At 41.6% G+C, this 12,405-nt stretch overlaps 1 protein-coding gene across 1 annotated transcript in view; it reads right to left on the reverse strand.

Annotated features, from left to right (window-relative positions):
• Positions 1–12,405, reverse strand: part of Ptp52F (Protein tyrosine phosphatase 52F) — a 2,268,497-nt gene that overhangs the window by 652,851 nt on the left and 1,603,241 nt on the right. Inside the window, exon 6 of the mRNA XM_067773018.1 lies at positions 7,578–7,663. Within this exon, the coding sequence (XP_067629119.1) occupies positions 7,578–7,663 (86 nt within the window). The remainder of the gene's footprint in view (positions 1–7,577; positions 7,664–12,405) is intronic.

A 12,405-nucleotide genomic window follows, 5' to 3' on the forward strand; every position in this document is an offset into this window, starting at 1 on the left:
AGGCGTAAAGTCCCGTAACTCATTATTCATGTCTTTTGGAGTGGCACCACAAATATAACACTTTAGAAAAAATAAATTTAATTGGACGACAATACATGGTAGAAGAAAGTCGAAGATTCTGCCAAACAATGTTACCTTTTTCATCCCGTAATTTAAGAGGAACGAAGGAAAATACAAATAAAAATTCATCAGTGTCAGAACTGCATGTAAACTTTTGCTTATATGAGCTATGGCCAGAGCTTCTATCGCAACCCCACTTACTGATTAAAGTATACGTCAAGTTTGTAGGTAATAAACTAACAAAAACTTCTTGATTTGCTAAAACTAAACGCTCAACAGTTTTATCTAAAACGGACTGGACTTTAATTTCCACACGTATTTCACCCACATCAATTTCATTTGGATAGCATCCTGCCTTAGCTTTTCTTAGACTATAAAATGATGGACAAACCTTATGGCCTGCCTTGATGCTCCACTTCCGAGTCATTTTGTACCCATGAGTCGTCGACTTGCTATCTGTGTAGTATGCTAAAGCTTCTACAATGCTCAAGCATCTTGCATCTGGCTCACATGTCATCTTTTTGCCGGATATTTGAGTGGTTTCCTGTGATTTTTTTTATAATGTTAGCAACATTTCTGTTGCCGGACATACGCGTTGATACTTCTGCCGCATAAAGTAACTCACCAGGACTTCTAGATTGCAAGAGGTCAACCACTCGACGCCGTTTGGCTTTTCCACTGCAGCTAACAAAGTCCTTCATTCGTCTTCCGGGGCCGGGGTTACCTGAAGAAGTGGTTGGTTGGTCTGATGGCAACTTTGAATCCACCGTTATTGTAAATGTGAAGTCTGGACCACTCTGAGTTTTTATTCAAAAATCGCTCCTTATGTCTTCCATAAGTGTTCCACTTTTGAACCAGCTTCAACGAATATGCCGATATTTGCAAGCTTAAACTTTTTATCGAATACTCGGCTGCTTCGCTTAAATCGTAATTAAGTAAAACAAAACTCAATTTCATTATTCTTTATATATGGTTTCCTTCGAATGTTGAACCCAAATGTCAAAAAACTCCGTTCTTGGTACGGTTATAACTAAACTGCTTTGTTTTGTTGATTTTCCGACAGGGTGAATAGTTGATGATTGTTGTGCTGCCATCTTAGGTGTCGTTGATCGTTCTGATTTGTTATCAGTTTTGCAGTATTTATATTACATTCAGGTATTGGTGTAGATGCTACCAAATGGGGTTGTTTTGTGTAGCGTTCCTGTGTGGCTATACCTGCATTAGGATTGCTTTGTATGTACCTGCTTTTATGCCTAGGTGACTGGTGCGGTAGATTGTGGCACGTTGAAGTCAGTGATCTTCCCCTTTTTGCTTTTGTTGTGCTCTTGTTGGCCTTGCGCGTTTATTTTTGTGTATTTTATGGCTACGTGTTTGTTCTCTGTACCTGGGAATTGGTTTTGCCGTTTGTAGATCAGCTTTAAATGTTCAAATATCTCGTCGGAGCTGGTACGTACATACATCCTACTTTATATGTAGAGATAACTAAATCTACAAAAAAAAATTTAAAATAGATGTGCAAAGAATTCGCAATGGTTTTTTCTCTCGACTATTAGAGAATACTTGCGACTATAACATATGTAAAATTTAGCCCGGATGTCCGCGGATGTATGTGAGTTTTTTGTCCCTAAAATTAAAAATATAGAGAAAAAATACCTTTTCTTCTTAATAACGGAATGTTAAATATATTGAAAATACTCTAATTGCGAAAGAGTTACTATTAAAAAATTTTGTTTACCTTCGAGCTTAGAATCCGTCAAAAAAATTATATAAAAGTGTTAACTTAAAAGAAATATGAAGCTTAATAACCAACAAGAATTTTGCAAATTAATCAATGCATTTTACTGCCACTCCTCACTTCTTACTTCAATTACTCAATATATATGGGCAAAAATATCAAAAAAAAGCAAAAGTCTCGTTATTTTGTTTGTTTTCTTTAATTTTTCATTACACTTTTCTTGGAATAAGAACTTTGTTTTTGTCCAGCTAACTTGTTCTACACGAAACACTGTGCTATGGTCACATGGGCAATATTACTCAGTATGACACATAGATTCAGAAACTGGATGTGCCTTTTCAACAGTAAATTTGTCCCACCCTAATATACATATTGTGACGAATATTCACATCACTAAATAAATGCACCACAACAAAATCCTTAAAGCAAGCTACATAAACACATTATTCATCATGTACACACATACATAAAAGCAGCACAGAGTTACTCACAAACGCTTGTTATTATCAGCCGAAGTAGTACTCACATATACACAGCATATGGTTACACACTACAAATACACGCGCGTATGGCTGGTGACCAGGTAGAGATTCTAGAAGAGGAAACGTCTAGACATTTGGACAAGGCAACAGAGAGTATAAAAGCAGAGCAAGCTGAGTATTCAGTAATCAGAAGTGTTATTGTGAAGTATTTTCAAAGTAGTCTAATAAATACCATTTTCCATTATTGAATATTGGAGTTATTTATTCAACAATTTAGCGATACGAACGTTAGCAGAAGGTGTAAAATAAGCGGAGTTTCCCTAAATTCGTTACAATATACATATATTAAAAAATAGAAATTGTTAATTTAGCACATTTTGTTTTAGGTTAAGGCCTTCAAAGTGTATGATTTATACCCAATAAGGAGATACTCAAAAATAAATTCAACAACAATAATAATAACAATCATTGTGGAGGCTGAGCTCAAGGCTACACCGGTGTCACAAGGTGGCGGATCTTGAAAGGCCTCTAGGAGGTTAGCTGCGTATAACCAATAAGCAGCCCGCGGCCAAGATCGGTCATAGAGAAGGGCATGGCGCATAATGCCACACACACCCAATTAATCTTGGTGTCAGGGCGAGTAGATCCCGCCCTAAAACTTCAAAACGCATCCCCAAGATCGAGTTCAGTAAGATCCTTATGGCGACAACTGGAAAAATTTTCACGAAAAATTTGCTATGGGCTGGCGTTGTCGGTACTCTACCACCTTAGAAGCCAAAGGTGACACCCCGTCGAAACGGCTACAAGGCTAATATCGTCTTTGTCTCCATCTCATTAAAATTTTGGCAGATCTCCAAGTACGTTCGAAATCACGTCACCATTAAGTTGGCTGTGCAGACTAAATTGAGATGACTCCTCAAACACAGAACACATACTCTCATAAGGGCCTGTGTCAACCCTCCGCGGCATCCCTGCACATGCAAAGATAACCACGGGAATCTAAAACGGCGACTGCACATTGGGCGGAGATAGCGAATTGAAGCAGAGACCCAACAGAAAATAAATGAACCAAATAAGTGAAATACGTGAAGGTAACAATGGTAAAGATAGCGGCGAAAACGCTTTTCAAAGAAGGAGCAAGGTGCTCCGATCACCGGTGTTAAAAGCGACTGCCAATGAGACAATAGCAGCAGCAGAGAAACAATGTGGCGCGTCAACAGCGAAGGCAAGGGGGGACACCCGGACGAAAGTTAGGGCAAACAACAGGAACCCCATCTGCCCCTGGAGAGCAAGGTGATGGCAATGACGGGCGGAAAACCTCCGTATGAGGTGGAATACCGGGGAGGACAAGCCAAGTTCACCTCCTCGATTATGCAGGAATGGTGGCACAACTCGAAGAGACACTGAGTTGCATGCGTTCTTTATTAGAGGGTAAAAACGCAGAGTGCACTGAACCGAAAGCGGCTCGTGTGAACAAAAGAGCACGAATGAACTCTGGCTCATAACCGGTGGCCTGGGGGCCAAGAAAAAGTGCGATGGGGGCTCTGCGAAGATACTCTCTGGTGAGGTCTGGACGACCGTACGGTACCGGAAAACAAAACCACGTCCTAAGCAAGAACAAGGACACCACATGAACAAGCGAAGAAAGCAAAAGAAGCTGCCGCAAAGGCCAAACAGGGTTGCAAGTGACCGGCTTCATTAAAGGCAACCTGAACCGAAGAAAGTTAGCCGATTGCCTGCTGGACCAACTGGTTCTCGATAACAGAGCTAGCTATGCGATCATCAGCGAAACTTATAGGGTCAAGAGTAACTGGCACGTAGACTTAACAGGTGCTGTTCCGATATGGATCGTGGGCGCTGGCACTCACTTAAGAAGCTGTGATCTAGGCTAGTGCTAGAAATGGCTGCCCGGCTTTGGATTGTCCATTCTGAACACCGGCACGACACCGACATATCGGCGAACAGACTTTGGACACTCTATCCCTGAGCGAGCTCACGGCAGATAGTCGACAGTGCCGAAGTGGCGAACGCTACGGTAGAAGTCACCATGCGTTGCCTGAACCACGCATGCCACGAAAAGGACCTAGGAGGGTAAAAACAATAGCATTTGAGTAGCGAAATTGGCGTACTACGTAGGGTATGCCACAGAATTCGAAGGTTGGCAACCCGCACACGCAGCAAGCCTGACGCGCTAGAGCATGCGGAGGCGTACAAAAGAGCAAACAAGTTTCTCGGTACAGCCATAAAGCAAAGCAAACTTAATAGCTGCAAAAAGTTTGTAAAGAAGTTGTTCGTGATCCTTGGGGAAAAGGGTAAAAAAGAGTAATGGGAATTCGGCTCACCGGCCCAAACGATGGATGGGGAAAGATCCGAAATATAGTCGATGCCCTGTTCAAGACTCACACAAACAGAGAAGGTGACCACGTCGCCACGAAGACCACGATGTGCAGCCGTTATGTGAATTTGAGTAAAAAGCGGCCGTAAACCGAATGATGCCCAGCCGGAAGCGCCAGGGTACTGGATGGGATACCAGAAGAAGCAATAATACTGGCTGCTATGAGCAGCGCTGAGTTGATGCTGCATATGTATAATGCCTGGAAGACAGGATCTTTACAAGAAGGTAGCAGACAGCGCACCTAGTGCTAATCACGAAAGGCAAGGGACACCCGAACTCCCCGTCTTCCTTTCGACTATTATGCATGCTCGGCACTGCCCGGAAGATGATGGAAAGCCTCCTTAACCAACGGCTGATAGCAGCCAGTGAAGAGGGACGAGGTCGGTCCCTTCGGCAGCATGTGTTCCAGAAATGTCACTCCACAATAGATGCCATAGCCGGGGTTACAAATGCGGTATGGAAAGCCGGAGCGGCGTGCCGCCAAGCTAGGCCAGTTGTCTCATTGGTCACGCTGGACGTGAAAAATGCCTTCAACTTCGGCAGGTGGGACGACATGCTCGATGCGCTAAAACACTCTTTCAAGGTACCTCCTTATCTACTAGCCATATAGAGGGACTACCTAAAGGATTGCTGGCTCACGTACGAAACAAATAAGTCCAGGTATCGGTGTTAGGTGCCGACCCCTGGAATGTTTCGTACGACAGCCTCCTTCGCTTGCGCATGCCAGAAAGCGCTTTTCTTGTGACGTTCGCAGACAAAATGGCTGCCGTAGTTACAGCACGACACTGCGAACTGGCGTAGCTTAAATTAAACCAAGTAATGCCCAGTGTAAATAGGTGGATGAGTGACCATGTACTTCAGCTTGCGACAGTGAAAACTGATATCGTGATCCTCACGAAGAGACGAATTCCCACCGTAATCAATTTGATGGTTGGGGAACAACAAGTACAATCACGCAGCTTCACGAAATACTTTGGGTTGAGGCTAGATGGTAAGCTAACCTTTTCGGAACACTTTCAAGGAGCCTGCGGGAAAGCTGCACAGGCCATAGGATACCTAAGTGGATTAATGGCAAACATAGGCGGGCCAATACCACGTATAAGAAAGCTGCTTGCTTCCGCTTCGGATTCTATACTATTCTACGGTGCAGAAATTTGGGCGGATGCAATGAAATTCCGAAAGTACCGAACAGCTATTACTTCAGTCCAACGTAGAAGTGCGCTACGAATTGTCTCAGCTTACCGGACGGCATCCGTAGACGCAGTTCTTGTTTTTGCGGGAACCATACCCATGCATCTTCTCGCTGAGGAGAGGAAATTAATTTATCACCTCCGAAGAGAAGTACGCAGAGATGTTGCTGCCGTGCAGGCGTGAAAAGAATCTATCCGACGCTGGCAACAGCAATGGAGCTGGAGTGCTGCAGGCAAATGGACCAGGGAACTGATCCCGAGCTGGAACCATGGCTAGAACGACCACGTGGAGAGGTCGACTCACATAACGTGCTTCCATACCTGAAGTAATGCTTAACTCGGTCCCAGGTGCGAAAAGTGCGCAGGCCGTGTGAGTTAAGGTTTTTGTGAGTAGCCCATAAAGAAAAAAGGGAGTCCTACACTTGGAGAGGTCCGCTGCTGCAGAGAGTAGCACTGAGGCTCAACACTAGGTTAGTGCATAGAGCATTTCCTCCTTCCACGAAAAAAAAACATAGTAATAATAATAGTGATAATTAATTATTATATTAATTTGTTGTTTTCAAGACCAAGTTTATTATTTTTGTAACATGTATATTTTAAAAGTTATATTATATTAAATTATTATACATAGAAAACGAGTACGGTCTATGAACTATTTTTTTTTTCTGATTTACTCGTTTTCTATGTATAATAATTTAATATAATATAACTTGTAAAATATAAATTTTACCAAAATAATAAACTTGGTCTTGAAGACAACAATTTAATATAATAATTATTTATTTACAGACCAGTAAAACGAAACATAACATTAAATACTTTCAGTCCACGGAAAAAGCATCCTGGAATTCTAGCAAAAGCAAGAGCTTAAAGAAAACTCATATGGGCTGCAACAAAAATCCTCGTCTAATGAGATAATAGCAACTGATTGGCCCACTCAATTGACGATGGTAAAGGGTAAAAACAACAAACAGGAGAAAACGAGTTATAAATAGAAACTTGCAAAGTGCATTATGGCCTGATGTGCTAAACGTCAAGCCTTTAATCTGTGGATCGCTCATGATAAACCGTCATAGGTTTTGAAATAGTCGGCTAACGGTCTATAAACTTTGTAGTTTCTGATTTACTCGTTTTCTATGTATAATAATTTAATATAATATAACTTGTAAAACATATATTTTACAAAAATAATAAACTTGGTCTTGAAGACAACAAATTAATATAATAATTAATTATTTACAGACCAGTAAAACCAAACATAACATTAATAGTGATAATAATAATAATAATTACAATAATAAATATATGTTTATTAGACTGGGTCGATGTGTTAACCGATATCGCGCCATCGATTTTTCAATACGATTTGGGCTCAGGAAAAAAAATTTCCACTACGCATACCCAAAACATTAATTTTCGAGCCTGCCAAATTTCATTTTTTTTTTAGTTTTTTCGACTTTAATTTTTAAAATTTTTTCCATGACCTACTAATAACCTGTCCGACCCAAAAATGAAAATTTTAAAATCAAATGAAAATTTTTTTAGCAGGTCATGAAAAAAACCTTAAAAATCAAAGTCGAAAAAAAGTTTTAAAAGTAGTGGAACTTTCTTCTTGAGCCCAAATCCTATCGAAAAATCAATGGCGCGATATCGGTTAATAAATCGACCCAATCTAATGTTCATATAATCGTATTTAATTTCATAATTATACGCACCTATAGTAAGTGAAAGTCGACAAAGGTCCCAGAAGAGCTTTAAAAGTTACGCCCTTTACTTGTCCTTCAACGTAGTGTTTAGCGAACTGTTAAAAAATGAAATAAATGAAGGTTTTAAATTTTTGAGCATGATTGGCTGGATCAGTAGTTTGCTCACATTTCAGCATTAAGCTCTAAATGCAGCAATAATTTTTCAATTTATAGATATGTATATACCTACATTTAGGAATCAACATAAGTCATATGAATGGCAGATGTCAATACCTTTGTAAGCGAATACATTACAAGAATAGAAATAATAGCTTCCAACGACATACATAAAGAAATTGGATACGGGTTTTTTGATATTTTGGTATCCCTATAATAACTATAATACTAATAATTCCCAACGGTTTTGCCCACCAAAGCCCGCTCAACCGTCACGGGGGGCGCATTCGCATGACGCACGAATTTGTAATTTTTGTTTGCCGAGCCGTTGAAAGGCAGGGATTTGTTAAGCGTCGAGATTTAAAACTGCTTAGTTACAGAGAATTGTTAAACCCATCAGCTAAGAAAAGCACTAGAAAGGTACATAGGTTAAGTACTACTGACATATAAATAGTTAGAAAATAATAATAATCAGGTTAATAGGATAAGTACTAATTATTAAGAGTGGAAAGAATAGCTTGTTTAATCCTAAAATGTGATTGCTAATTAAAAAACAATATGCAGAATTTTGCAAAGAAATTCCCACAGTGTTCTTCTCGACCACAAAGCTCAGCGCTGACCAAATATCATCGCACAAGATTGACTTAGGTGAAAACGGGGCTCAGTTGAAAGTGCCTTACCCGTTTCGAACTATCAATTATGCTTGAATGAGAGATATATACCTGACACAGACTGCGGAAGGGCTCATTTAGTTCAAAATTCCCTGCAGTCAAACCAACTAGTTGAGTACTAGAAGTACATTAGTTTGCGAAATTCCCAACTAGTTAGATTTCTGTAAGTTTTCGATATTAAAACATTAATATTTTTAACACGGCTATGTTCTACGAAACACATATGAATTGCCAGTCTTTTTTTTTTTTTTTTTTTGCGGGGAGGCTGAAAACTGCGTAATGCACGATAATTGCTGCCGTCGCAGCAACCGTGTGTCCGTAGACTACAAACCAGCCCCGTTTTGGAACCGCCGCCCACCCCGGCACCACTTTCGCATTACCCCAGGGTGGCGTTCCATATTTCTCATTTTTTAAGAGCCTACTGTTGTCCCTGCGTCCAGGTTCCCGGTATTTGCTCTGAGTGTCCATTTAATCGCCATTGCTTCGCATGCGCATTTCTCTGCGCTCCCTCTCAGCATCCATCAGGCGTGTCATTACTATAAATGCCATTTTGCTCACTGCAGTGAGCCTGTTGCACATAGGTGATACTAAATTTCTCGTTGTAGGTTCCTCCCCAAAGACTCCATGCAAGGCGAGTCTTTCTTCGCGGAAACGGGGGCAGTGGAACATGACGTGTTCTACGTTTTCTAACTCCGTGGTACACATTGGGCAATGAGGATCTTCCTCTATCCTACGCTTCAATAAATACTCTTTAAAACCGCCATGTCCACTCGTTATCTGCGTGAGATGGTAGTTCAGTTCGCCGTGCTTCCGCTCATTCCAAACTAACGTGAAAGTCCAACGCCCTTTACTCGAGGCCTCCCACCGTTCTTGCCACTTAGCTATTGTTTGTGTCCTTGCTCTTTTCTTGTCTTCTTCAGATGGTCGCTCGATATTAGTGTTATACAGATCGGCCATTTCGCTAGCCAGTAAGTCCACTGGGATTTTCCGGGTTAGAACCAGGATCGCGTCGTCGGACACCGTCCGATAAGCACTTGCTATTCTTAAAAAAGCAAGTCGGCACGCTGCTAATATATATTTTTGATGAGTCTGTTTAGATCCATACCACACTGGTGCTGCGTATAGTATTATTGACCTGGTTACTGTGGACATTAGCTGACGTGTACCTTCGCTCGGACCACCAATGTTAGGCATTATTCGCATAAGTGAACCATTAACTTTGATAGTTTTCTCCCCCACCGCTCTGAAGTGCTCTTTGAAAGTTAACTTAGAGTCAATGTGCACTCCTAAGTATTTTAAGAAATCCTTTGAAGTGATTTGATGATCCCCGACAGTTAAGACTAACTCGTTCGCCGACCGTTTGGGGCTTACTAATACCACTTCCGTCTTTTGGCTAGCCAACACCAGTCCCGTATTTGTCGTCCATTCCTTTATTCTTGCTACGGCGTCATTGCATAATGCTTGAAGCAGGTGCAGTTTCTTGGCCACTACTACCACTGCAATATCGTCAGCATATCCCACAATTTGCGTCTTTTCTGGTAGATCAATCTTTAACACCCCGTCATATATTACATTCCAAAGCGTTGGACCGAGAACAGATCCCTGTGGGACGCATCCTGTGATTTTGTACTCTTTTGCTCCTTGATCCGTGTCAAAAAGAAGTACTCTGTCTTTAAGATAGCTACCTATTATTCTGCGTAAGTAAGCTGGAGTGCCGAAACTTTGCAGCGCTGCCATCATCTGCATCCAGTTCGCAGTGTTAAAAGCATTCTTGATGTCCAACATAATCAGTGCACAGAACTTCCTTTTATTTTGGCCTCCAGAGATAGATTCTCTAGCTATATTGACGACTGTTTGTATTGCATCTACGGTTGATCTTGATTTGCAAAATCCATATGGACTATTCGATAAGCCATCTGGTCTTTCTAGAGTCAGCTTGTGGCGCTCACAAATTATAAGCTCGAAAATCTTCCCTAGGCATACAAAGTGGCCTATATGAGGATGGTTGATCCGGCTGTTTACCACGTTTCAGCAATAGGACAAGTCTTTCTCATTTCCACGGGCGAGGGAACACGCCTTCTTGCATACAGGCATTAAAAAGATCAGTAAATATTTTTTTTTTTTAGTTGTGATCGCGGCTTTAACAGCTATGCTTGGTACTTCGTCGTGTCCTGGGGATTTGTTATCAGCAACTTTTTTGCAGCGTCCAGCACCTCTTGCTCTGTAATTTGCGGAATTTCCGTACTTTCTAGATCCTCGCTTGGACAAGTCTAGCGATCTTGCGCCGGAAAAAGTGTTTCAAAAATAATATTCATAAGTATCGGGCACGTAGGTTGCTGTGGTATCGGTCCTTTAACTTTGGCCATCACAGTTCTGTAGGCTGATCCCCATGGATCTAGGTCGAAATAACTTCTTGCTCTTTTTTATGACATTTTTAAGTGCCTTTCTTTGTGCGACATAGGTGCTGTGTAACTCCGCATATCGTGGTGATGAGCGTGCCCTCTGCGCTATTCTTCCTGCTTTGTGACATTTTCTACGCCCTTCCGCAATTTCGTCATTCCACCAATATACCGGAGTGCGCTGTGCTTTTCCGAGACTTCTGGGCATGACTGATCTTCCGCATGCGATTTTCGTACTATAGCGTCCTTTCAGATAATGTCAAATATTTGTGGGTCGAAAGGTGCTGTTTCCAGTTCCTACTTTGTCGATGTCTTGCTGCTACCGTTTGTGGAGTTTCGAGCAGCTCCACGCTAATAGCTTTATGGTCGCTGTGTGTGTAGACGTTGCTTATGGACCATTTTGTTCGTCTTACTATTTCGCTGCTAGCGAAGGTGAGATCTATAATGGATCGTCTGGTACCTGTATCGAAGGTATATATCCCTGGTTCATTTAGAAGTTCTAGCCTCAAAGAAGTAAGGCTTTCGAGAAGAACTCTCCCTCTTTCGTTGGTTCGTCTACTTCCCCACACAGATGACCAATGCATTGAAGTCTCCACACACTAAAAGCGGGTGTTTACCTCGTGCTTCAATGGTGATCCCGTATATCATGTCTTCGCACTCGGCGGTGGTCATGCTCGGAGGGGCATAGCAACTGAAGACGTATATGCCGTTGATTTTTGCCCACGTGAACCCTGCTACCGTTGGCGTCATATTTTCCTGTGGAAGAAATTTCCCTGGTGCCCAAATTGAGGCTTTCCCTGCCGAATCTGAGTGCCAACCCTGCTCCTGGCGATTTTTGTATTGTCCAGAAAGTACCACTGTCTCATATCCTCCTTCATAGACTGTTTGGGATAATAGCTCTTGGGCTGCCTCGCAATGGTTTAAATTGAGCTGCAATAATCTCATGAGACTGTCATTTTGCCAGTCTCTGCATCGGCATAATACCTATTCTTATAAACACCAATATCATACCAATTGTCTTACAAGTTAGTTTATGCAACAGTATGTTGATAACAGCGTTCACCGGGCGCCACCAAGCGAAGATATTTATCGACTCAGTGGGTATTAGCCTTAGGATCTCCTTATGTTTATCTGGATCAACGGGCTGAGTTGGGAGGCGGGGCTAGTTATTATATACACCAAAATCGTATCAGATGCGATACTAGTCAGTATATGCATAAGGGTGATACCATTTAACATGCTAGGCAGAATCTGCGCAGCATTATACCGGCTGATTTGGGAGACGGGGCTATATTATGCAGTTAATTGACAATTGCTTTGTAATTAGTGCTGCCGGCAAGCGACTTGAGGATTTTTCTGTGGCTTTGTATTTTAGATTTCGGGAGCATGCGCTTTGAAGGTGAGAGTGTTATCAAACGTCACCCCTAAGAGCTTTGAGTGACTGACAGTCGGTACCATAACGACATCGACGTGAATGTCTAATATTTACGTCGTCTGTTCCTTAGATGTCTTAAAAATAGAGACTTTGGACTTGGTCGACAATAGACTCAAATCGCGCGAGGTTAAAAAAACAGAAAGATTTGGTAGATAAATATTTATTTTGGATACTAA

Source organism: Eurosta solidaginis, chromosome 3 (genome assembly GCF_040869045.1).
Source record: "Eurosta solidaginis isolate ZX-2024a chromosome 3, ASM4086904v1, whole genome shotgun sequence".
NCBI classification, from domain to species: Eukaryota; Metazoa; Arthropoda; class Insecta; order Diptera; family Tephritidae; genus Eurosta; species Eurosta solidaginis.